Source organism: Cucurbita maxima, unplaced genomic scaffold (assembly GCF_002738345.1).
Source record: "Cucurbita maxima cultivar Rimu unplaced genomic scaffold, Cmax_1.0 Cma_Scf00030, whole genome shotgun sequence".
Lineage (NCBI taxonomy): Eukaryota > Viridiplantae > Streptophyta > Magnoliopsida > Cucurbitales > Cucurbitaceae > Cucurbita > Cucurbita maxima.
In genome coordinates this window covers 1,637,458-1,664,706 of record NW_019272046.1, presented here as the reverse complement: position 1 = coordinate 1,664,706, position 27,249 = coordinate 1,637,458, and the positions used below count along the sequence as shown (strand labels likewise).

General features: G+C 37.2%; 3 protein-coding genes and 1 long non-coding RNA gene across 4 annotated transcripts in view; all 4 read right to left on the bottom strand.

Annotated features, from left to right (window-relative positions):
- Window positions 1-973: 973 nt before the first annotated feature.
- Window positions 974-4,476, bottom strand: LOC111466078 (plant cysteine oxidase 2-like). Its single transcript, XM_023110655.1, has 5 exons — window positions 3,245-4,476; window positions 2,345-2,469; window positions 1,588-1,744; window positions 1,297-1,500; window positions 974-1,215 (listed from the first exon to the last, which is right to left on the bottom strand). The coding sequence occupies exons 1-5, from the start codon at window positions 3,474-3,476 to the stop codon at window positions 1,091-1,093; spliced, it is 843 nt and encodes a 280-aa protein (XP_022966423.1). The 5' UTR covers window positions 3,477-4,476; the 3' UTR covers window positions 974-1,090.
- A 1,955-nt stretch (window positions 4,477-6,431) lies between these two features.
- On the bottom strand, window positions 6,432-22,362 carry LOC111465921 (ATP-dependent DNA helicase RecQ-like). The gene is made up of 20 exons (XM_023110393.1): window positions 22,069-22,362; window positions 21,756-21,868; window positions 21,595-21,670; window positions 21,041-21,183; window positions 19,967-20,053; window positions 19,603-19,686; window positions 19,276-19,483; window positions 18,994-19,079; window positions 18,620-18,851; window positions 18,386-18,509; window positions 13,488-13,624; window positions 13,209-13,317; window positions 11,590-11,632; window positions 10,925-11,087; window positions 9,835-9,905; window positions 9,617-9,710; window positions 8,314-8,538; window positions 7,916-8,125; window positions 6,840-7,142; window positions 6,432-6,759 (listed from the first exon to the last, which is right to left on the bottom strand). The coding sequence occupies exons 1-20, from the start codon at window positions 22,213-22,215 to the stop codon at window positions 6,634-6,636; spliced, it is 2,781 nt and encodes a 926-aa protein (XP_022966161.1). The 5' UTR covers window positions 22,216-22,362; the 3' UTR covers window positions 6,432-6,633.
- Window positions 22,363-23,915: 1,553 nt separating this feature from the next.
- Window positions 23,916-27,249, bottom strand: part of LOC111466100 (membrin-11-like) — a 4,490-nt gene continuing 1,156 nt past the window's right edge. Inside the window, exons 2-4 of the mRNA XM_023110684.1 lie at window positions 27,002-27,122; window positions 26,746-26,895; window positions 23,916-24,699 (exon numbers count right to left, since the gene is read on the bottom strand). Of these exons, the coding sequence (XP_022966452.1) occupies window positions 24,538-24,699; window positions 26,746-26,895; window positions 27,002-27,122 (433 nt within the window). The 3' untranslated portion in view covers window positions 23,916-24,537. The remainder of the gene's footprint in view (window positions 24,700-26,745; window positions 26,896-27,001; window positions 27,123-27,249) is intronic.
- On the bottom strand, window positions 25,136-26,739 carry LOC111466157. The gene is made up of 2 exons (XR_002714336.1): window positions 26,422-26,739; window positions 25,136-25,882 (listed from the first exon to the last, which is right to left on the bottom strand). It is a non-coding gene; the product is annotated as an uncharacterized LOC111466157 (long non-coding RNA).

Genomic DNA, 27,249 nt, shown 5'->3' with positions numbered 1-27,249 from the left:
GAGAGTTAGCTTTGAATTTAGACCTAAAAGTAGTGATATTATAGCTTTAGACCTAAAGTGGTAATTTTCTTTAATGAAGCATCAAAATCTTTGGCTTAATTATTATAATGAATTCAAATTTGAAATAATATTAGGAAGCTTACATTATTTATTATTTAAATTTATTAGAATATATTAAGATCGACTTATTTATTTTAACTTTTTCGTGGAAGATTGTCCATCATTGTTAGCTCGAGCATTGTCCACCATGATCGGTATCAGTTAGGAGAATATTTCATGTGGTTTCGCTTTAGTCGGTGTTGGGTTTCGATTGTCGACTATTATAGATGACTCAGGAAAGGTGTGGTCGTTAGTAAGGATCTTTTCTCTCTCAATTTTTGGATTGGATCGAATCAGATAGTTTCATATTTGACATTGTTGCTCGTCATCGAAAGGGGCTTCATCATCGTAGATCCATCACTGGAGCTCCATTATTGTCGTTCTAACAACATAGGATGACGAGCAAGGAAGATGACACCCAAACGAAATCAAGTCAAGTCTAGCCTCGAGTTTGCCCTTTATGTATGTAACTTGGCTCGGCTCGTTGCAATCGTCCACTAGTTTAAGATGAATCAAAATTGACCTAAAAAAATTATGCTTGCTCACAATCTGACATCTTTGAAACTCTTTGAAAACCAGTACGCAGTAGTGTTTCATAGGTAGTCAACTAATATTAAACGTTGTCTGATGTCTTGTTCACTGTTGAATACTAGATTATGTCACCACGTTGAAGAGTTGTGAACCCCTTGGGATCATTTGGTAGTTTCAGGTACAAAATGATGAAGATTAAAGAACACGAGAATCGATAGATTTTGAAGGAACACAATAAACAATAAGACAACCTCGACATATCCAAAAAGAAGACAACAAAAGATGGGACAATTCTAAGGAAAAATGGGGTAAGAACTTTCGTGAAAATTAAGGAACACAAGAGAATGAACATCTCAAATGAACACAAAAAAAAAAAAAAACATATCACAACTTTGTAACCATTTTTATATACAAGTTTAGCTTTTGGAGAAGACACACTACAGTCAAAAAGGAGGCTTAATTAAGTGTCAATAATCTGAGGTCCTAAGTATTCTATTCCATCCATGTGAGAGTTTTCTGGTACCTCAATCTCTTCTAACCATCCATATCCCTCACCCTCTTCTTCTGTCAGTGCCACCTCACCATCTGCATGTCAGAACATTATTACCATAAGAACAATGCAACAAAGCTTGTGAATCCATTTGAAAACAAAGCTATTGTGCTTACTTGGAAACGAGGCATAGGGATGCTCCTTATAATATGAACAATCTCGACCGTCCTCCATGGAATAAGGAGGTCCGATTACATCGAGCACCGCACATGGCGTTACAGCAGTGAATGAGTGGATGTTGCCTCCTGTTGTTGGGTACAAAACAGAGGTACTGCAGGGCGAGGTGAAGACAGTGTCGGCCTTCAGCTTTGCTAATCTTTCTGCAAAGCAAAACAGTCCATCAGCACTTTCGGGTTGATTTTCACGAGAGATTCATGTTTATAATAAGAAAGTTTCGAGGCACTCACTTTGACGAGGTTGGGCAGGATCGTCGGTGTTCGTTGGATCGACCCAATCATATGATTTGATGTGCATTTTCCCCAACAGAAGTTTGCTGAAAACAGTCATTCCTGGATGGTTGTGTAAAGGGATTACACCAGTTGCTGGGAGGAAGAAGATGCATAACTGCATAAAAGTGGGGGAAATGCCATCAGAAATTTGAACAAAGAAAACCCAAAACAGTATGATCTCGACTAATAAGTAAGGAATCGGGTGTTAACTTGAGCGGACAAGAGGAATGACGAACAACCCTACATTAGCCCCTAGGCCAACCCTATAAGGTAAAACTAAAGGTAGCTTGTCTCTCCCTAGGGGTGAGAGCAAAGTGGAAACAGTCTCAAAAAGGGTTCGGGTGTTCACCATTCCCTTACGTGACCGAGTGGTGGCGTTGCTAACAAATTGCTAGTCATTTTCGAGAATAAGGTGGAGCTAAAGGTAGCTTGTCTCCCCCAAGAGGTGAGAACTATTGAGAACAAAGTGGAAATGGTCTTAACAAGGAGTCGGTTGTTTGCCATTCCCTTACGTGACCCGAGTGGTGGCACTGTTAGCAAATCGCTAGTTTTTCCGAGAATAAGGTGGAGCTAAAGGTAACTTCATTGAGAACAAAGCAAAGTGGAAATGGTCCTAACAAGGGTTCGGTTGTTCGTGAGAGCTAGGCGTATATAACAACACGTGCTTTAAACAAAAAGCAGCCCAAAACTAGTTAAGGCATTGCATTAAGCTTACCGAGAAATTGTCACACTTGTATATGGTAGTGCAAGTTACTCTAGAGGATGATCCTTTGACTTGAACATTGGGATTAAAAAACTGCAAATTACTACTAAGTCCAACGTCTTCTGCCTTCATATTATCTGCAGCATCCAAAAACAAAGAAATTATAATTATCAAAGGATGTTCATGTGCCCCCATCGCACAACAAAGCCCAACGTAAAAAAACACTATACTATTCAAGCTCACTGCTAGTAGATATTGTCCACCTTTATCCATTACGTATGGTCGTCGGCCTCACGGTTTAAAAAACGCGTCTATTAGAGAGAGGTTTCTACACCCTTATAAAAAAAAGGTTTCGTTCCCCTCTACCATCGATGTGGGATCTCACACAATAAGTCGTTTCTACCTCCCTCTCTTGGTGGGTCAAGTCTAAATATAAAGAATCCTAAGAGCATAGGGCTGACATGAACATAAAAGCATGATTTGATATAACAAATCACTAAAGGGAAGTCATTTCTATTACGTATAGTTGTTAGCCTCATAATGAGAGGTTTCCATACCCCTACAAGAAATGTTTTGTTCGTGCGACATTATAATCCACCCTCATTGGGACCCAGTGTCTTCGCTAGCACATCGCCTAATGTCTAGCTTTTATTTGTAACTGACTATATCCGCCACTAGTAGATATTATCTGTTTTGGCCGGTTATATATTGTCATCAACCTCACAGTTTTAAAATGTATTTGTTAAGGAGAGGTTTCGAAATGCTTCTAGAACTTTCCACACCATGTCTCTCAGACAAGAATGTAAAGACAAAAGGAAATCAAAGAATCAACTGGGCCCAACTAAGCTAAGTTCATAGAGAATCAAGAACAACAAAAGAATCAAATGGAAATAGATTGAATCTGAAACATACCAAGAATGCGACAGAGCTTATCTACATCACAAGGCAATGGAACGGTTCCAGGGCCTTTGAACACATCCCTGCAAGAAACAAAGAGTTCCTGAAGCGCCATAGGAACCACTGGAACAGACCGCTTCATCCTTCTACATTTCCTCTTCTTAATATCCCTTTTCACATACTGAACCTTATTCACATGCCCAATTCTAATACTCCCTCGATCCACCGCTCTCGTTTCCGTCGTCATAAGAACACAACAACAAAAACCCTCCTCTGTTTCCCCTCAAAAACCTTCCCCAGCGACAAAGAATGAGCCACAAAACAGAACGATTCAATCCCAAATCAGAAACCCAGATACGAAAAACGATGAACGATGCAGAAACACGATCTGGGTCGTCGTGTAATAGGCAGAAGAATCAAAAAATTAAGAGAAACGAAAATGGGTTCGTCCAAAACAAGAAACCAGAGACGAACAAATCAGAAACCCAGACACGAAAAACGCCGAAAGATGCAGAAACACGATCTGGGGCGTCGTGTATAAGGCAGAAGAATCAAAAAATTAAGAGAAACGAAAATGGGGTTCGTCCAAAACAAGAAACCAGAGACGAACAAGTACAGAAACAGAACGATTCAATCCCAAATCAGAAACCCAGATACAAAAAACGTCGAACGATGCAGAAACGCGATCTGGGTTGTCGTGTATAAGGCAGAAGAATCAAAAAACGAAAATGGGTTCGTCCAAAACAAAGAAACCAGAGACGAACAAGTACAAAAACAGAAAATCCGGGTAAGAAAAGGAAGAAAATGAGAATGCAAGAACAGTAAGAGGAAGTGGGATAAGATATTAATAATATATAGAAACAAGAACAGAGGATTAAAAAGGGGAAAACCAGGGGCCATGAAGAACAGGGGAATTGCTTCGCTAGAATGACTGTTCATTCTGGGGGAGAATAAAAAAGTGGATAAAATAAAGAGAAAAGCGAAGAAAGGGAGAGAAATCTGCTTGGAGAGGGGTTGGGTGGCCGCCCCTAAGATTAAGAGGAAACTGGCGGTAAGCGGAACCTGGTTTTGGGGATTGGGAAACAAGCGGTGGGATTTGACTGTTGTAGCGCTAACAATGGCGGATTTTTGCAAAAGGATCTAAGGAATTTTCTTCCCTCTTTTGAGGGTAGAGAAGAAGTAAACGCCATTAACGACCTATAAGAAGCAAGAAATGAGCTACCAACACCTTCAAACGCAGGGAATTGAAGCAATTTCCTTTTGGAATTTTGGGGTATGGAATGAATTTTATCATTTTGACAAATTCGTTATCATAGTGGTTTTGTGCTGGGTCAAGGTAATGGAAAATGATATTTATGTTCATAAATATTCTAATTATAATAAAATAATGAAATTAACCCAATTCCGGATGGTTAAGTTATTTGAATTATTTATTTAAATTTATATATATTAATTTTTCAAATATTTAATTAAATTTCGTAATTCAATTTCAATATATATTTTTATAAATTACTTTTGATGGAAAGTTATTTTTTTTAGAGTGATTGGGTTTTAAAATATTGGATTTAATTATTTCTCTTTAACCAAATTTAAATAATTGTTAATCAATCTAATTAGTTTTAAAAGAATATATATAATTTTTTTTTTTTTATATTTTCGATACTTTTTAATGAATTAAACTTTATGGTCTCCAAAAATATGTGAAAAGACAACACTGTCGGAAAAAATGGTTAATTTCAGACATCAATAATTTATATTGCAGAAATGTTTTTTTTTTCTTTTATTATTTTATTTATTTAAAAATAATATTCTCAACTTTTTCCTTTATTTATTTATTTATTTCCAAAAACGGTACAAACGATCCTACACAGTAGGAGTTGAATAATTGCATCATATAATATTTAGGTTTTATTAATATCCTTAAAATTTAACAAAATATTTAAATTAAACCCATTATGGGATTATTTTAAATTTTATATGGCTAGAAAATAAAGAAAATAAAAAGTTTACTAATAAGGGCTTTAATATTTATTTATTAATACAAAATTAAAATAGGATGAATTTAAATAATTATATCTCCTCCCTATTAAATCTTCCTAAATTCTAATTTTAGTTAGGCATATATTTTTTTTACCCCAAAACAAAGATCTCATTATATATAATATAAAATATGTCAAAAACATACGGATTATATATTACAGACTAAATCAGAAATCGTTGTGAGAACATTTTCGTGTAAGAGTGTATATAGGTTGGGTTGAGTTGAAAAAATCTCTTGGACTAACTCAAAGTTTCGGGTTGGTTAAGTTGGTGACCTGAGCAATCTGAATAGAGTTCGCAACCTAACTTTCTATGAATTGGGTTGAATTATTGAGTTCTTCTTCGTTTATTATTATATTAAAAAATCATACCATACGTACGTGTTATATTAATAACTAAAATCTCATAAAATTCAAATATCAAATATTTACCATGATTGACCCAAAAACCAAACCAAACCAAACCAAATTTTCAATTGTTAAAAAATTCAACTCAACCCGACACAAATTTTTATGATTTGAGTTGGACAGTGGGATTGATTAGGTTATCAGGTCATATGAACACCCCTAGTGTCTTAATAGCAGAAATCCCGTAAATAATAACGAGTCGACGCCCATCAAACTAGATGAATCAATTCGTTCGTTGTTTCGCTTTGATGGAATTGTTTGAATGATCATAGAAAATGGTTGTCCTTTGGGCAAAGAGAGAAGAATATGTAATAATTATCCCAAACAAAATGAAAGCAAAAGGGATTGAAAAGACCTCAAAAAGGAAACCCATTAGCCATTCTATGCATTTTGATGGTTTTGGCTTTCAATTTTGGCTTCAAAACAAAACTACAATCATATTTTCCTTTCTTTTGGGTTCATTCTTTGTACTTTCATTCTCTTTTCTTTTCATCATCAAAAAAGATATTATAATTTTATTCAAAAAAAAATATCTAGAAGTATACTCGGTTGACGATTATTGTGAGATGATAATTAATGTCTTATCTATTAAACTATACTCGGTTGACGATTATTGTGAGATCTCATATCGATTGAAGACACGAACGAAGTATTCCTTATAAGATGGTAGAAACCTCTCCCTAACAAACACGTTTTAAGACCTTGAGAAGAAACCCGAAAAGGAAAGCGAGATTAAACTAAAAGATGACAAAGTTGCCCATTTCAGTTATCCTATGAATCCAAAACCGAACCGAATCAATTCGAGTTTAGAAAAAATAACCCAACTCAACCCTTATAATTCAGGTTGAATTGATCCAAATAGTCGGTTGGAGGTACACCCTAGTTATGAAGCCCATGAATCAAGAACAAAAATGATAGCAATCTTAAGAGCATTTAGAGCAAAGGTTTGGGGCTTACTTACATGAGCTTGTAAACATTGTTCTTTCTATATATCACAAAATCACCTTCAAGAGCATTTAGCATAGCAACCAGAGATTCTTCTTCAGAGCCTTTAAAGTTCTGCATCATATTGTCAAGTGTAACCTGCATTTTCAACCATATTGCGTTCTTCATTTAAACCATGTTAATGTAAAGTTCATAGAGGTTTGCTTCGTTTCACGTACCCCGTCATTGTTCTTCAGCCACTCTACTAGCGAGCTCACGGTTGCTTTTACTGGAATCCGATTTTCTTCGTCCGATTCGCAGACTTTTTGACGCTTTAATGAGATGGGAATTTCCTCTGTTGAAGGATTACAAGCTGCAGCTACATTAGGCTCTTCTTTTTGCTGCTTTGAGGTTGGACTCCCTGAAAACTTTGGCACAACATTCATAGGTTCGTCGGTTTTTTCGTCTCGGGGTAGCGTACTTTCGGGGGATATTCCACATTTTTGCATTAACAGACAAGCCTTGATGTGTGCATAACTAATCTGCCATCCAAATATCGACTTGTAGTCATATGCTGATGAATGAGCATTCATCCAAAAATCAACATGAACAAGCAGTAAAACGACAAGAACAAGCATAAGATCGAAAGGAACAAGCATAAAAACGACAACAACAAGCGTAAAATCAACAAGAACAAGCATAAAATCGACAAGAATAAGCCTAAAAACGACAACAGGCATAAAAACAACAAGAACAAGCATAAAAACAACGACGAGAACAAGCATAAAATCGACAAAAACAAGCATAAAATCAACAAGAACAAGCCTAAAAACGACAAAAACAGGCATAAAAACAACAAGAACAAGCATAAAATCAACAAGAACAAGCATAAAAACGACAACAAGCATAAAATCAACAAAAACAAGCATAAAAACGATGAGAACAAGCATAAAATCGACAAAAAAACAAGCATAAAATCGACAAAAACAAGCATAAAATCAACAAGAACAAGCCTAAAAACGACAAGAACAGGCATAAAAACAACAAGAACAAGCATAAAATCAACAAGAACAAGCATAAAAACGACGAGAACAAGCATAAAATCGACAAAAAACAAGCATAAAATCGACAAAAACAAGCATAAAATCGACCAGAACAAGCAGAAAAACGACAAGAACAAGCAGAAAATCGACAAGAACAAGCATAAAATCAACAAGAACCAGCATAAAAACGACAAGAAACGCATGGATGACTAATGTACAGACGTCAAAAACTAGGAAATAGAAGAAAACATGTTTTACAATATCCAACTCACTTCCTCTGGTAATTCATCTTTTATAGCTTTTAACTTGTCCGTAGATCCGACCTTCGAAACAGCAGATTGAATATCGGAAAATATCGAACATGTAAGACCAATCTCATCACAAAATTTGGTCCAATCAATTGTATATCCTTCCTGAGCTGCATCAAGAATGTACCCAGAAACAGTAGTTTCTTTGATAGGTGCTGATCTACCAGGGAAGTTCTATGTTCCAAATAAATAGTGATATCAGAATAATGTAAATCAAAGGGAAAAGAGGATCAGCTCAAGACATTTTAATGGATTCACAGTTATTTATCAGGCTTATACATGAGGGGCGAGTTTCGACACTACCATGTTCATCGTCATACGACTTTTTCCGTAAAAAACTTCGAGGAAGAAAGATTACTTACAGCGATTTTCGGGATTGAGAGACCGTCTTCATACCACATTTTCCATGCTTCGAACTTTGCCGGTGCCAACGGTCTCCCTTGATTGGATTCTGTATAAAGTTTTCGAGCTGTCGTACATTGTCCGTTTCCATCTTCTTTACATTCACCATCCAGTGAAAGACCAACTTCTTGTGATAAATGCTTCACTGCTTGAAGAATTAGATCTCCATGCATTTTTAGCAGGTGCTATAGGATTATTGAAGAACATTAAACACTTGAATCATAGCATAATTCAAAGGTAATAACATTGTCATGACATCAAAGACGACTGCCAAACGTTAGAGACGATCATCGAATTTCTAGAGCTTGACAATGAACAGTCATACGAGAATAATCGTCAACAAAAGTAATAAAATATCAAAATCTTCTACGTGATTATTGACCAAGCCAATGACCTCATTCCCAATTGAATTCTTAATTTGAATGTGCAATCGAGCATTATCACAAAGGCAGGAAAAAAAAAACTAGGGAGTTGTACACGGGTTGAGTTGGGTTGGAAATTTTTTCTGGACCAACCCGAAATTTCGGATTGGTAAGGTTGGCTACCCTAATGAACCGAATAGAGCTCCTAACCTAACCCTCTATTTTCAAGGTTGGATCGGGTTAAGTCTTCGGGTTGCTCGATTTATTTTTTCTTTTAATACTCGTACTTATTAACAATACTTGTACATTAATAACTAAAATCTCATAAAACTCAAATATCAAATATTCACAAGGCCCAACGCATCACTAACCTCTATTGCAAACTTCAAATGGTTTTAATATTCATTATAATCTTAAAAGTAGGGTAGAGTTGGGTTGGGAACCCTATTTTCGAATTGATCGGGTTGACTCAACCAAAAAGTTTCCAACCCGCAAACCAAACCGAATTTTCGCTTTTCCAAAAATTCAACCCAACCCTTACCGTTTGGGTTAGGTAGTGTAGGTTGTTTGGATTATTGGGTCATATGAACACTCCTAAATAACACAACTAAAGACAAACGAAGTAGGTTGTGTCAAATCCAAGCATACAGAACGACCGAAAACCACAAACAAAGATGAATCCATGCGACGGGAGCTGAAACGAAGGCTTCACACGCCCTTGCGTGGGATATGGACAGAAATGCATTGAAATTCGAAGTACTTTTATAGAAAGCTAGCACAGTATAAACTACCGACTTTCGAGAAAGAAATCCATGTCGAATAATCACATATAAATGCAATGTTAAGAACTTCAAGTCCATAGAAATTAAGAATATGTAGTCTTTACTCGTGAATGGTATACCTGGTTGACACCATCAATATTTGCTAATCTTGCCTTGGTAGATGGTCTAGTTAATGCAATTTTTTTAACTGTTAGATCACCACATATGGCATACCTGCAGATAAGAAGTATGTCAAGTTAAAAGAAAAGAGATGTTTTCCTTACATACAAATGCATAATAAATGGAGAAAAGTGCCAGTTTTCACAATAAGCAGATTAGACGCGTTTATAGAACCTACGGGGCAGTTCCCGCGCTTCGAGCAAGCTTCATTCTCTCGTCTAAAAGCATTTGAAAGAGTTTCGCTTCAGCCTGCATAGAAATGATCGAATAAATAGAAACGAACCGATCAAAATATAATTGAAATGAGAAAGGAAAAACAAGCCAAGAATTGCTAAAAATGAAAAAAGAAATCAAACAAGAATGATTATCTGAAGTTCGTTTGATAACCATTTGGTTTTTAGTTTTGATTTTTTAAAATTAAGCTTAGAAACACTACTTTCACTTCTAAGATTCTTTTATTTGTAATCTATTTTTGACAAATGTTTTCGAATTCAAGCCAAGCTTAGAAAACTAAAAGTAGTTTGCCCCCGTGGTATTGTCAAACAAAGCAAACTCACTGACTTGGCTCCCCAACGCTGACGGGGTCTTTTCTACAAAATCTTTGATGATGGACATGGGGGAAAAAGTAGAAGCAATAAATCCCACGCTAGCAAAGACAGTATGGAAAGGACATTAGCCTAAAAAGGTGAAGTTCTTCCTTTGGGAATGTCTTACATCACTCTTTCTCCAAATTGGTGTTCATTATGCAAAAAAGAAAACGAATCACAAAGCCACTTGTTTATGCAATGCACATACACTCAGAATTTGTAGACAACGATTCTTAATATATTCGGATGGCATCTCATATTTCCTAGGGAGGTAAAGGAATTTTTGGATATGGCCTTAACGTACCACCCTTTCAAGAACGCAAAAGCCCTATTATGGAAAAACCTCATCATGGCTTTCTTTGGGATATGTGGAAAGAACGAAATCTTAGAATATTTCCATAAAAGACACTGACCTACACAAAACCTTTCGACAATGTTGTTTACCAAGCTATCTCTTGATGTAAACTGTCTAATATTTTTATTTCTTATAGTTATACCTCCCTCGTTGTAAATTGGGAAGGTCTTTTGTAAACACCAAGGACTATACATCCCTTCTGTAAATTTCAATCATCAATGAAATTTCAAAAACTTATTTTTGTTTGTGGAATTTTCAAATATTTTCTTAAGAAAGATGAAACTCGTGGTATAAGAATTACGAGGAACCAAACTTAGCATGCAAACCTCTGAAAGTCCACTCTTAGTCAAATTCTCCATTCTCCCAGCTTCAATTAATGTACTGTCATCACCACTCTCACCAATCATTTCGCTCGTCACCGGCAAAACTAGAGGCAGTTGACAGTCGTCTCTGGTAGAATTGAGAAACTTTTCCCCTTTTGCACTGATACTGTTGTTAAGAAGGAATGGTTATTATGATTCTCAGTTTCAAATTCAGATAATTCAGAGAAAATGCGATTAAGTAACTGTAACAGCCAAACCCACCGCTAGTAGATATTGTCCTCTTTGGACTTTCCCTTCTGAGCTTCCCCTCAAGGTTTTAAAACGCGTCTGTTAGGGAGAGGTTTTCACACCATTATAAGAAATGCTTCGTTCCCCTCTCCAACCAACGTGGGATCTCACAATCCACCCCCCTTGGGGGCCCAGCGTCCCTGCTGGCACACCGTCCAGTGATTGGCTCTGATACCATCTGTAACGACCCAAGCTCACCGCTAGCAGATATTGTCCTCTTTGGACTTCCTCTCAAGGTTTTTGAAACGCGTCTACTAGAGAGAGGTTTCTACACCTTTACAAGGAATGTTTCATTCCCCTCTCCAACCAATGTGGGATCTCTGTATGACACTAAAGTTATGCAAGTTGCAGAAGTACGAGATTGGGTGAAAGTAGCTGACCTTATGGTTCTGTAAACATCACGTATGTTCTCTGTCAAATAGCCTGCACGAAAATAGAATTTTGTACAATATGTATTAAACACTACATTTCATAAAAGATGAACTAGTTCTTAATAATACAAAAAGAAGCAAAACAATCAATTCAAGCCCACATTTTTGGCACTCAGAAGATAGTCCTACATACTAGTGCCTGAAGAAAGGGGATCTATGATATCTTGTTCGACCAAGACCAAAAGAGACGGACCCAGGATTTGTTGCATGGGCAGAGGACGACTTCATGATAATGTCATGGCTCAAGGATTCTATGGAGCCATCTATCAAAGCAATACATATATGTTTTTACAAAACTGATATGAACCAAAAAACATCAATCATACAATATACTTCAATGAAGATGTGAAGAAAAGATTGCCAAAATTATCAAAAGATGTTTCAATTCATGCCACATTGAAGAAGAATGAAGTTTGATTGTAATTCTCCACTTCATCAAGAGGATTCGTCCTCAAATCTATTTGTGAAACTTTGCTGCAAAAAATAAGTTATGGAAATACGATGGACCTCACAACACTCCCTCACGAGTATACACTCAAGGAATTTTGGGTCACTCTTTTTACACTCAGTTACACAAATGAAGCTCTCATTCTCACCTCTCAAAATTTGAAATAGAGCAAACATTGAATTTTGAATTCTGGGTCGATTAAAAACTAAAAAGATAAAAATAAATAAAAAAAAAATTGAGAAAAAAAAAATGCAAAGGAAACATATATCCGATCTTGAGCCTGAATGATAAGATAAGGAACCACTACAAGGGGAGTAAGATTCAGATTACCTTGTTGATCGAATATCTCAAGGCAAGAACATTGTTTGAGATTCGAATCACTCCACAAGCAAGATCGATCATGTCTAGCTTCAATGATTCTTGTTGATCAAATATCTCAAGGCAAGAACACTTGCTTGAGATTCGAATCACTCTACAAGCAAGATTGATCATGTCGAGCTTGAATGATTCTACATGCAACCTAAACTACATAGAATTGCAAAGAAACTTAGCCATTGGCTAAAGAAGAGCACAAATGCTTCTTTTTACTATATTTTCCAAGTCTCTTACCAATACAACATACATGGCTTTATATAGTCTCAAAATGAAACTAAAGGTATTCCAAGAGTTAGTAACATTCATACTTAATGGTCATAATTAACCATTATGTAATTGTAAAATAAAAAGTTCTAAAAACTTTAAATTACTCTAAATGGTAACCCACCCAAAATTTATAACAATCAAACTTCATTTTTCTTCAATGTGGCACGAATTAAAACATCTTTTGATAATTTTGACAACATTTTCTTCACATCTTCATTGAAGTATATTGTATGATTGATGTTTTTTGGTTCATATCAAAAACGCTCAATATGGAATTTTATTCATCGCACTTACTCCAAGACTCGAGATGCAACTCAAATCTACGAGATCGAGATCATGACCGGAGCCATGAAGCAAGGAGGGAAAGCCGTGAATAGAGAGATCGAGGAGGCCCATAGAAGCGTGGTTGGGGAAACAAGTCACCAATCATGGAGACTAGTGGATTCATAATAAATGCAATTTAAGTTCCTTTACATACCTTGAGAAATTAGTTGACTAGCTAATGCTTTCCACCAATTTGATGAGTATTCTCTTCCAAGTCCATGAAGTGGAAGCTTATCAAACTGAGCATCAAGTATCTTCTTAGCCTGTAACAGCACAAAAGGATGTTGGATTTACCAAAAAGTAAAAATCAGAAAATAAATGTTCATTATGTTATGAGATCAAGAACATCTCGAGGAGGCAAAACATTGAACGGTTCTGTTCAGAAAACTCAAGAACCGAAGAAAGTCCTGAAGTTTCATAGCTAAGAACTTACTCGAGACCCACGAAGAATATCCACAGGCATGTTCAGTCCCCATTTACCCCTGCATGATTGGATGGTTGCCAGCAGAAGAAATGCTTCCTTTGACATGTCACGCTCCTTTTTGGAGACTATGCAGTTATCACAATTTCCTGCCAGAGGCGTTGATAAGACAACAACTAAATAAAATTACAGATGAACAAGCGTTTCGAAAAGTGTTATGTTCATCAATATGTATTACGAAAGAAACAGCCATGCCTTCATCATACGTCGATTTCCAATCATAACAACAGTACCAAATAAAAAGGATGCAGATAATACCCTTAAACACGCTTGAGATGCCAAGAATCATATATCACCTCGTCCCAAGAGGGTGATAATCACTCCTTATAAGGATGTGAAAACCTCTCTCTAGAGAACGCGTTTTAAAACCTTGAGATGAAGTTCTTGAAGGGAAAGCCCAAAGAAGACATATCTGCTAGCGGTGGACTTCGGCTGTTATAAAGGAAGCGGTACACCATGCATAGTTGTAAGCATACACTAACAACCACCATAGCCTCTATGTTAACGAGCATTGAACCACCGTAGCCTCTAAAGTAAAGCCAAGTATATATAGGAATACATTGAAGCCCTAAACTAATAATGTAAAATTACAAAGATAATCTATTCGAACTCTAGTTAAATCTATCGTGAAAATATCTCCTAATTGCTCTCTGATCTTCACGTATCTAATGGACACCAAGCCTTATTATATTTTCTCACGAGCAAAATGACAATCAATTTCAATATGTTTAGTTAGCTCGTGAAATACTAGGTTGGATGCAATATGAAGGGCGGCTTGATTATCATACCACAACTTGGTTGGGACTGTAATATTGAAACCTAATTCGATCCAGAGTTGATGTACCCCATTATTACATATATCGATTGTGTCATAGCTCTATATTCTAATCTAGCATTTGATCGCGAAACTACATTTTGTTTCTTACTTTTCCACAAAGTCGATCTTCTATCTTCTCTTGATCCCAACCGACATCTGAAAAACGCTCAATCTTCATATGATCATGATCTTTATATAAGATCCCCACGTCCAAGTGTAGCCTTCAAATAACATAGAATTTGTTGTACTACAATGATCCAATGTAGGTAAAGACATAAACTACATTGGAATACTACATGGCTTGGCTCCCAATTTTCTCGTCTTAGACGACAAATCAAGCACATATTTCCTTTGGTACATAAAGATGCCCTTTTTGCTTCTCATTACTTACCCAAGAAGTACTTTAATGTTCCTAAGTTTTAAGCATAAAAATGACTTAGAGGAAAGTTTTGAGACATAAAATGCTTGATGTATTATCTTCGATAATAACAATATTATCAACATATAGATTAAGTAAAATAACGACGCTATTAGTTCGTTGGTAAAATCCAATCACATTCTATACGATAGAGTCGAATATATATAGGCATACATAGAAGCGCTTAGGCCCTAAACAAATAATAGTAAAATTACACTAATAAGTTTTTAAATCCACATACATACTATACCATTATCCTCCAAAAATATGATTTCTTGCCCCCACCATAGAAGATGTAACGGCCCAAGCGCACAACTAGCAAATATTGTCCTCTTTAGGCTTCCCTTTTGGACTTCCCCTCAAGGTTTTTAAAATACGTCTACTAGGGAGAGGTTTCCACACCCTTATAAAGGGTGTTTCGTTCTTCTCCCCAACCGATGTGGGATCTCACAACCCACCTCCCCTTTAGGGCTCAGCATCCTCGTTGGCACTCGTTTCTTTCTTCAATCGATGTGGGACCCCCATCAAATCCACCCTCATTCGAGGCCCAGCGTCCTTGCTGGCACACCATCTCATGTTTACCTTATTCAAGAAACAGCCTCCTCTATGGCACATCGTCTGATGTTTGGCTTTGATACCATTTGTATCGGCCCAAGCCCACCGCTAGCAAATATTGTCCTCTTTGGGCTTTCCCTTTCGGGCTTCCCCTCAAGGTTTTTAAAACATGTATGCTAGGGAGAGGTTTCCACACCCTTATAAAGAGTGTTTCGTTCTCCTCCCCAACTGATGTGAGATCTCACAGAAGAGATGCGATACTCGAGTAAAACATCCAAACAATAATAGAGAGATTTTTTCAATTTCTATAAATCATTTTAGAGCTTCACCCTTGTCCATTGGTACCAAAAATGTTAAGAATATGTTGGTGACAACAGAAAACTGAATTGAGATTGAGAGGAGGAGTGATTTGAGTGATGGGGAGGGAGGTCCTTTTATAGGGGGTTCCCGGAATTGGTTGAGATTTTTGTGGAGATTTGTGGATGATTTTGTGGATGAATTTGAATTCACCTCCTCCTTCTCTTCGGTAACTAATTCAAATTTTATTATTAGCTATTATTAGTTTCAACACCCTCCCTTAAACTGAATTCTGCGGAAATCAGTTTAGGACTTCATTTCATCTCCTTGATATACATCTTGGATTCTGCATATCCCCATCTTTCTTCTAAGCTTCTCGAACAATGGTTGTTTCAAGGGCTTTGTGAATAGGTCTGCGATTTGTTCATCACTTCGGCAAAAGTTGAGTTCAATAATGCCTTCTTTACACAAATCACGCAAGAAATGAAATCGAACATCGATGTGCTTGCTCCTTCCATGCAACACAGGATTTTTAGACAACTTAATAGTTGACATATTATCACAATATATAATCGTCGTACTTGGTTGCTTCTGATTAAGAATTTCAAGCATTTTTCTTAACCAAATTGCTTGGCACGAGCATGCTGCTGCTGCCACAAATTCTGCTTCTGTCGTTGAGAGTGTTACAATAGGTTGCTTCTTTGAAGACCAGCAAATAGCTCCTGAACTCATCAAGAAAATACTTCCTAAAGTACTTTTACGATCGTCTATATCACCTGCATAGTCGCTATCTGTATAGCCAACTATCTTCGGATCATCTCCTTTTTTGTAGAATACCCCCAAATCAGAGGTTCCTCTCACATAACGAAGTATCCTTCTTGCTGCATTGAGATGTTTTTCCGTTGGATGCTCCATGTAACGACTTATCATACTAACCGCATACATGATGTCTGATCTTGTTGAAGTTAGGTACATCAAACTTCCCACAATTTGTTTGAAGTACCTATTATCAACCTCTCGCCCGTCAATGTTCTTGTGCAAATACCTCCTTATAATCAATTCCATACTTTTGCTTGTATTCTTTTGCAACAAGTCGCGCCTTGTACTTATCCACCTCACCGTTTTCATTCAACTTGGTTTTGAAAACTCATTTTACTCCGATTGTTTTCTGCCCTCTAGGAGATCAGTGAGCTCCCAAGTCTTGTTCTCTCTATGGATTTGATTTCACTGTTCATAGCTTCCTTCCATTTCTTCTCTTTTACTGCTTCTTCAACATCTACAGGAATCTGCTGATTCACAGTGATCTTTTCTTCCCATGTCCAAGTCTTATTTTCGTCAAAGACTACATCACGACTCACCACCACCTTCTTTGTCAAAGGATCGTAGAGCTTGTATGCCTTAGAGGTCTCGCTTACTCCAAGGAACACACACTTCGAACTCTTGTCCTCAAGTTTCTTTCTTTTCTCATCAGGAACGTGTGCATATGCTATGCACCCAAAGATTCTAAAGTGGTCTACTGCAGGTTTTCTTCCGCTCCATGCTTCTTGTGGAGTCATAAATTTCACATTGATCATTTTGGAATGTGATCACATACCCTTGCCTTCAGATCAGGAATGTAGAATACATTAGAAATAGACTCTACAAAGCCATTTCTAGTCTTGATATGTACGGTTCCTTTCCCCATCACTTGGAGAGATGAATTGTTGCCAAGACAGACCGTAGTATGAAAATTTTCATCTAAAGTTGAGAAGAATTTCTTACAACCTGTCATATGATTGCTGCATCCAGAGTCTACGACCCATACACCTTGATCTGCAACCTTCATAGCATGGAATGACATTAATAATGTTTCTTCTTCTCTTCTCTCCACAAAATTGGATTGATTTCTTTTTTCCTTTTGGAGCCTGGAGCCTGGTATAACATTCATTTTTGTAATGTCCAAGGCGTCCACATCTGTAACATTCCACCTTAGACTTGTCAAACTGTCTCTTGCCTTTGTTGTCATAATCGTTTCTGACTAGGTCTGCTGACCTGCCAACATCTCCACTTCTTTCTCGACTGCCTCTCTCACGACCTCTGCCTCTTCTTTGGCTCTTCATAACCTGTTTCCACCATATCAAAGAACTCCTTTGATCTGAGAAAATTTTCCATCAACATCGCCCAATGATCATAGTGACCGTCGAACCTCGGGATGGCGGATTGGCTCTGAGGGCTGGGCACGGGGGTCCCAGTCCCAAACCCGTCGGCTGTTGGTGGACTGCTCGAGCTACTCCCGCGGCGAGAGCGGGTCGCTGCGTGCCGCCGGGGGACGGACTGAGAACGGCTCCTTCGGGGGCCTTCCCCGGGCGTCGATCAGTCAACCTTGCTCTGATACCAGTTGTTGGTGACAACAGAAAACTGAATTGAGATTGAGAGGAGGAGTGATTTGAGTGATGGGGAGGGAGGTCCTTTTATAGGGGGTTCCCGGAATTGGTTGAGATTTTTGTGGAGATTTGTGGATGATTTTGTGGATGAATTTGAATTCACCTCCTCCTTCTCTTCGGTAACTAATTCAAATTTTATTATTAGCTATTATTAGTTTCAACAGAATAATCCTATGCTAAACGTTCTAGTCCTCTAGGGAGATCCTCCAAAACCATTTGAACAACCCAGAAAAATTACGTGGCAATATGCTCTCTACAAAATGAAATTGAGAATTGATTACTGGAAGAAGGTCATGATAATTCACAAAATTTAACAGATAAAACAAAGTAAAAGACAAACCACATTTATCAGACTGATATTTTTCCCCAAAATAATTGAGCAAGAAGCTTCTTCTGCAAGTTGCTAGTGAACAATACTGTTGTGCAGCCATCAACGACTCCATAATAGCTCTTCTTTGGTTTTCCTAACGAAAGGAAACAAAAACAGAAGTATACAGTTTAAATTTCATACTATATACACACACATACACCAGCGGCAAAGTGAAGTATTTAAGAGGAAAAGCACAATTCATACAGTTTGTGATTCCCCACAGTAGAAGTCTGCTTTACTGAAGTCGCTTCTCGTGTAATAAAGCCAGCAAACAGAAGCCATACCGTCTCTACCACATCGCCCACTTTCCTGGTAATAAGATTCTAGACTCTTTGGGCAGCCGTAGTGTATCACTTGTCTTATGTTCGGTTTGTCGATGCCCATACCAAAAGCAATTGTTGCAACCATGATTTGCAGTTCATCCCTTATGAATAGTCTGATTAAAGAATAAAAGCATAGAAACACATAGATAACAGGCCACAACAGCTCAGAAATGACAAGAAAAGGAAAAAATGGTTGCCAGTACTGTTGATTAGAGAGGGCACATCTCCATAAGAGCCTCAAAACAGTTGTATAACCTGTGGGATTCGGCACGTGCTTTTTTGTCCATTTGACCGTGATAGATACCAGCACTAATCCCTGCTTCTTCAAGTGCCTTGAATATCTACGAAAATGTCCATTGAAGTTCACAAACAACTAATCTATAAGTTCGACGACATAAACCTGAACGTGCATCTTTAACAAAAATCTAACAAAGTATTAACAATAATGAAACAATCCTATTGCTTGATTCTCTGGAATGCTAGGTGAGTATGCAAAAGATTTATCTGTCCATGTTTGTAAGAGGCAAAAGAAAATACCTGCTCAACATCTTTAATTGTCGTGCAGTAAATGATAGTTGAACCACCAGAGGCCAGATATTTAGATATATCGAGCACGAGCTCGTTCAAGAATAATGGACCACGATTAAAAGACTTCACTCCATAAAAAAGGTTAGTCCGATCAAATGAACCAATGGTAACTTGTGGATCTTTCATCTTCAAAGAACTAATGATGTCACTCCGAACCCTGGAACAGTATGAAAAATTCATTTCCCCAAGAAAGCTTATTGAAATAGTTTTAAGGATAAAAGCATAAACATAAAAGTTAAAAAAGAATAACAATGCAAGATATCACGTTCTACCGACTTTTCAGTTGCAGTGGCAGTCAAGGCAACAAATGGAAGGCCTGGTAGAACGTCTCGTAGTTTGTCCAATCGATTGTATTCTACCCTGTGAACCAGTACCGACCCAATAATTCACAGAACAATTAAGAGAAGTACTAAAAAGGAGAAAGGAAAACTCCACGGACAACATGAAGAAACACTAAACAAAAATATGTTTTTTCATCTCAATGCTAACAACTTGGCTAAAGAAGGCACTACAATCTGTTTCCTAGAGACTTTCGACGTTAGAAAACTAAACATCTAAATCAATAGGCCAAGTATGTCAGGATAAGGTCCATTGGAGTCGAGTTGAAATGAGAGGAAAATGGATAAGATCATAGATGAACCTAAAATCATGCCCCCACTCTGAAATGCAGTGTGCTTCATCAACGGCAAACAAACAAATTCCTGCCTTCTGTAATTTTGACCAAAAGCTGCAAAAATGAAGTTCAAAGTAAATCAGTAGGAGTGTTAATCATGATAGAAGAGTAGAATGTCATGAATCATAACTCTCCATTTGAACTATCTTTGCCACCGAGTAAAATGTAATTCCATCCGAATTACATCATAAGTATTCAACATTGTATATCCATCCCACACATCCAATGTAATAACCCAAGCTCGCCGCTAGCAGATATTGTCCTCTTCAGGCTTACCCTCAAGGTTTTTAAAACGTGTCTGCTAGGGAGAGGTTTCCACACCCTTATAAAGGGTGTTTCATTCTCCTCCCCAACCAATGTGGGATCTCACAATCCACCCCCTTCAAGACCCAGCGTCCTTGCTGGCACTCGTTTCCTTCTCCAATCGATGTTAGACTCCCCAATCCACCCCCCCCCTTCAGGGCTCAGCCTCCTCACTGACACATCGCTCGGTGTCTAGCTCTGATACCATTCATAATAACTCAAGCCCACCACTAGCAGATATTGTCCTCTTTGAGCTTTCCCTTTCGGGCTTCCCCTCAAGGTTTTTAAAACGCGTCTGCTAGGGAGAGGTTTCCACACTCTTATAAAGGGTGTTTCGTTCTCCTCCCCAACTAATCTGGGATCTCACATCCAATTCCTGGATATGACAGAAGTACTCAAATCTGTTACAGCATATTGACAGCTAGTAATACCTAGTCATCCTTTCAAGGATTCAATCGTATGAACATTTTTTCTTCCCAGGATGCTCAAAGACAATAGTTTCACTCTACGACTATAATATCCAGTGATTTTTCACTAGAATTTTAGAATTACTTCTGTCTATATAAAATCACAACAAATAAAACTCATGATCAAGCAAGACAGAGAGAGAAGAAGTGAGAATGAAACAGACATGGGATTAAATGACAACAATACAAATGCCATGGAAACTCAGAAAGAAGCAGAGATAGAAAGAGGAATGCCTAGAATTGGACTTAGAATTGCTCCAGGAATTCTTACCTGATAGGAACAGAGCATGCCTTCTCTGGTGTCATGAACAAAATATTATATTGACCATTCTCCGCCTTGGCTTGAACAGTGGAATCAGTCTGAGTACTGCCAAGGTACTCAGACATGATGCCTCTTTGTTTTAAAGCCATTACCTACAAAATCCACATTCTAAAATGACTTGGGCAAAAAGAATATGAGGTCCAAAACCCAATAGCAAAAAAGAGAAACAGAACAATGTTTTTTTAACGCCCGTGAGTGTTCAGATCAGTTTGTGTAAACCTTCACTATTTTCATTGTGAGATCCCACATCGATTGAAGTAGGGAACGAGTGCCAGCTAGGACGCTGGACCTCGAAGGGGGTGGATTGTGAGATCCCACATCGGTTGGGGAGGAGAACAAAGCACCCTTTATAAAGGTGTGGAAACCTCTCCCTAGCAGACACGTTTTAAAAACCGTGAGAGAAAGCCCAAAAGGAAAAGTCTAAAGAAGACAATATCAGTGGTGGGGCCTGGGCCGTTATACTCATCGAAAGCCGAACAGTGGTAATGACAACAATCAATTACCTGATCTTGCATTAGTGATATAAGAGGGCTAACAACTATGCCAGTCTTTCCAACAACCAAAGGCGGTACCTGATAACTTTGACAAGTAAACATGAAATCAATAAATAGCTAATAAACAAGAACAAGCAAACCCAAATGGTAGAAGAGACAGCTACAGATACCATAAGGACTTGCCACTTCCAGTAGCCATGACCACCAAGCAATCCTTCCCTTGAAGAATGTCCTGAATCACTTTTTTCTGATACGGCCTGAACGCCGAGAAACCAAATGAACTCTGCAACAGTACAGATAACAGCGATCAAACCACAACAAATGCAATACCCACAAATTTCTTTTACAAATGATGTCCTTATTGTTCACTATTAATCAACAACAAAGAAGAACAAGTCCAAAAAAAACAAACCGCAGTAATCGAAACAAGCATAACCCCATAACCAGAATCAAAAGAAGAAGAAGAAGAAAAAACATTTTTACCTTTAGAATAGCCTCCATTTTTTTGTCTCTGCTGCTCTCTTTTCCGGTGGTCGAGTTAGAAGAATACGAGTGAACAGCTTTCTGCTCTTTCAGTTCAAGGGCGCCACAAAGATAACAGAAATGATTCTGGAATTTTGACATGGACATAAATTAATTATACATAATGATAATACCACGTTTGTTCGTTCGATGGAACACCAAAGTTCCCGCCTTTTCGATGGAAACCATTTTGGGCCTTAACATACCATGGCCCCACTAATCCATTGTTGCCATCGGAGACTCCGAGTGGGCTTCGCCATGAGATTAGTTTTATGAAATTGTGATCGGTAGATAGAGAAAATACCCGAAAATGACTAAAAGGCTATCGATCAATTAGAAGATAAAAAGGGTTAATATTTTGAGTATATACAAATGTTTGATTATGGTTGGGCCGAAGATCTTTACTCAATTTAGTGCACTTTCGTAATTATGAATGTTGTCATAGTTGAATGTATTTTTCATTTGATATTTTCTATAACCAAGTTTTTGTTGAGGAGGTCGTTTGTGTGTCATGTCTAATATAACTATCGTGTGCGGCAAAGGAGGTGTATTTTTTGTATTGTTGTGTTTATAATGTAACTGTTACAAGCGAGTCAGTGATTCACAAGTTAGTCGTTCATAATTACAATTGAGTAAAAAATTCATCTTACCCTTTTTAGTACATCTTACACCTTAAGTATCATCAATTATCTGATAAATAATTTTTTTTTATGATCCAACTATTAACTAAGTCTCGAGAAACTTAGTTTGCTTATACTTATTAATTATCATTGAGTATCTAGGGAAAGGGTGGGCTCTACTGTTCAAGTTGAAAAATCAACACTTAAGGCTATTCATATACTTACCCATGTATGAGATCTCAACCGTTAAGGCTACTCATATACTTACCCATGTAGGAGAATAAGTGGACTTCATTTCATGATATTATGTTTTCAGCTCTCTAGTTGTTCAAGTAAAAAAAATGGCAAGAATACTCAATTGACTACAAAAGTCATTATTATCATCAATGTAAAGTCATTATCATCAATATAAATCAAAGAACAAGTCTCGGAAGTAGGAGTTCATAATTTACGTAATACTAAGACCAAGTCACATATGATTATCGTGTGAAATATTAATTTTCTCAATTAACGAATTTATATAGAAATATTAAATATTTCATAGTTCAGTCTTATACAAATTTAATATATAAAATATTCATACTCACTCATCTCCAATCATTTGAAACAATAGCAAAACTAGTCTGTATCAATGTTAACAATATAAGACACTCAACCTCATACACATACTATAAATCATTTGGATTATTACTCGAACATAATATTATCATATATCAATTACACCATATTCAATATTATATTAATAGCTTTGATTTTTTTAAGAATATTTGGGTTATTACTTGAAGCTACTACGTTCTATCACCTAATTAAATTAAAATATAACATTTGAGAACATAAGAAACAATATCTTCATGAGTTACTAGATAACATTATGCTCAAGATTTTTGAAAGTACCATAAAATAGATTTATACTTCGGCTATGACCTAACATTTTGATTTCTCAGGGAACAATAGTAAATAATTACTATTAACTCTGAATCAATAAATTTGTGAATTCTAACACTAATTATCGTCATCTCAAAGGTCGATAATTCAATGTTATATTAGAATTGTTAAGTAAACGATAATAAGGTCTTAAATTCATATCAACAAATGCCCTCAAATATTTCTGCACCAGAAACATATTTAGCAACCATGAGTTCAATGGCAAACTAATTTTCAACTATAAATCGCTGAAATAATTTCATAATCCATCAAAAATGAAGGTTGACCTGCCTAAAATAGGGGATTTATTTATAATCAAATATGTGGGTATGGTAGTCAAAGCTACAAGAACTTGCATGTTTAAACACCATAATCCTTAGCAAAGATTTTGCCTCAGGACCTTGTGTTTACCCATTCCTTTCAAATTTGAAAGAAAAAAAAAAGAGAAAATACTACAGAGATTACCAAGCTATCTTCACATAGTTCTAGTAGTAGGTGCAAAATCTCTACTAAAAAAAGAAGAAATAACCTTAGAGAAGAGAATTGAGGCACCAAGAATCTTCAGAAGTTGATGCCACAATCCATCATCAAGCAGCTGCTTCTGACAGATCCATGCATCTTGAATCAGAACTTAAACAATAGCAACCCAGAAGGGTCTAAAGGTTAGCTGAAAACATTCTGAGTTACCGCGGTTGCAAAGCTCGACAGGAAGGGCATCGTCCGAAGTAGCTTCTCTGTCTAAGTAGTCTGTTTAGTGTGTAGTTTTTCTGACTTCTGGGTGCACTGAGACATTCAGGGGTGCAACAGTGGGAGGCTAAAGCAGACTCAATGTATCCCTTTCAAGGATCCAGTATGAATCTAATTGTATGACAATCAATGTGAAGAATCATCGTAACCAACGAACAAATACGAACACAACTACGATTGTTAAAATCATGCCTGCATATTTAATCCAGTTATCAACTCGGTGCCGTCTCTCAATCAGTTTCAGTACGGAGTTGGAGAGCCCCACTGTGTTAAGGACATCCAGTGCCTTCCTTTGTGCTCTCTGATTTAGAAAAATAAATGAATGAATATAAGAGAGTAATTAATGCATAAGAGGGGGTGGATTCTAAATCAAATGTTGTGAGATCCCACGTCAATTAGAGAGGGAATAAAGCATTCTTTATAAGGGAGAGGTTTAAAAACCTTGAGGGAAACCCCGGAAGAGAAAGCCCAAAGAGGACAATATCTACTAGCAGTGGGCTTAAGCCATTACAAATGGTATCAGAGCCAGACACCGGGGGTGTGTCAGCAAGGACGCTGAGCCCTGAAGGGGGTCGATACCGGTCGGTGTGCCAGTGAGGACGCTGAGCCCTGAAGAGGGTGCATACCGGGCGGTATGCCAGTGAGGATGTTGGGCCCTAAAGGGGGGTGAATTACGAAATCTCACATCGATTGGAGAGGGGAACAAAGCATTCTTTATAAGGGTGTAGAAACCTCTCCCTAACAGACGCATTCTAAAACCTTGTGGGGAAGCTTGGAAGGAAAAGCCCAAAGAGGACTATCTACTATCGGTGAGCTTGAAATGTTACAAATGTTACAAATGTAGCCAACAAAGGCTGCAGTAAAGCAGATGAGGATTTCATTTCAAGCCTAAATATTCATTTTAACCTACCATGCTTTTAAAATTGCTTGTTTCAGAGAAACAATCTATCAAATGATGCTAAGAAAGTACTTCATTGTAGCAAGACAATCCAGTCTTTTGTACAGAAAAGGTTATCAACGATAATCATAGCACCATCCATCAATAACCCTCTGAGGAACGTTAGGCCACAAGTTAGATTTCTGTAATCTTAGGTAATAGAATTCCTGATCTCACAGACTATAAAATTTCGACTACATAAATTCAAACTTCCTTTATCAGAAACCAAGATTTTATTGAGAAAAAATGAAGGAATGTACAAGGGGCATACAAAAAAACAAGCCCATGAAAGGAATTACTAACTACCGGAAGGGATTTCAATCCAAAAGGCAGAAATTCAAACTCATCAAAACCATCTTTTATCCCATCCTACATACTAATTACAAGCTAAAACAGAAAACACAAGTCATGCACGCCTAAATTTCTATTATACATTTTTTTCCATGCAATCTAATCCTAAGTTGCATGAACTTGGACTTCATCAACTAAAACTTATTAAAACTGAGTCGAATACTCTTTTAGTGTCTTAAATCAGCATAATGCACGTCTTAAAGCCAATCAAATGCTTTTTACTCAAAGAGAAACTATAACTGCCAAAATATAGACAGAGACTCAAGTGGTAAAAATTCACACGTAGAGTGTCACGGACATGCTTGTCCAAGGCGTGTTGTCTATGACCACGTGTCGGATGTCCCGGTCATGCTTGTCCAAGACGTGTTGTCCATGGCTACATCTCCGTTCCAAACCCCTTTTACATGCTTTCATCTTAAATAAGCCTTTACTATTCATGTTGTGCCAATATGTGGTGTAGTGACCATTCACCAAAATTGTGAATACACCTGCCAGGGCTAAAATGCCCAAAAATGTACTATAAGGGGATATGACTAGTTGTCACTTCTTTCTATCCTGAGTTATATGTTATTTAAGACATGATATTCCTTTATTTGTTTATAGTCATATAACGTTGACTTCTTCAATTCTTTCAAATCGTTTTCACATGTATTTTCTCACTCACATTTTTTAAAACATTTCTTGCAAACATGACTTGAGGCCTGAACATACGCCAACGTTGTCAGCATAATGCACGTCTTAAAGCCAATCAAAGTGCTTTTTACTCCAAGAGAAACTATAACGGCCAAAATATAGACCGAGACTCGAGTGGTAAAAATCCATACTTAGAGCACCAACTTCCAAACACTGAATTAATGCTTCGAATATGATCATAACTCAAAGACACCCGTGCAGCTAACCTAAAGCAACAAAGGACTGTGAATATATAATAGAATGCTTAACATATTCACATTTATAGAGTGAATACACTAATAGTCTTTCACAGATAACTTTAACAATTAACGGTAGCCCCAGTAAAGAAAAACAAATATATCTACATGGTCTCAGTCATGCACATACCTTCAGGCGATCCCTCTGCTCAGAGTATTTGAAAAGGATCGCTTCTCCGGTCGCACTAGCTTCCTCTAACATCCGGGACGAATTTCGAACTGAACTCATAGCTTGTGCCTCATCGTCAAAAATTCTCAAAATGTGAGCAGAGTCTCCCTTCTACAAAAGCAGCATAACCAAATATCACTAGAATGAAAGGTTAAAACGAAAGATTAAAGAGGGCTTAGCCACCAAAATACACAAGCAGCTAACAGTAAGTACATACAGCTCTTCCAACCAAGTCTGCCCTCTCTTTTGCTTCCATCATCCGCTTCTGGTTTCTAAGAAAATACTTGTCCAAACTCTGTTTCATAGAGTCAGCCTCCTCGGCAATCTGTTCCACCTTTCTGCAGGACAATTCCAAATTGAACCACATCAAGTTTACACGCTAAGATCATCCAAAATTACAAAAAAAAAAAAAAAAAAAAAAAAAAAAAAAAAAAAAAAAAAAAAAAAAAAAAAAAAAAAAAAAAA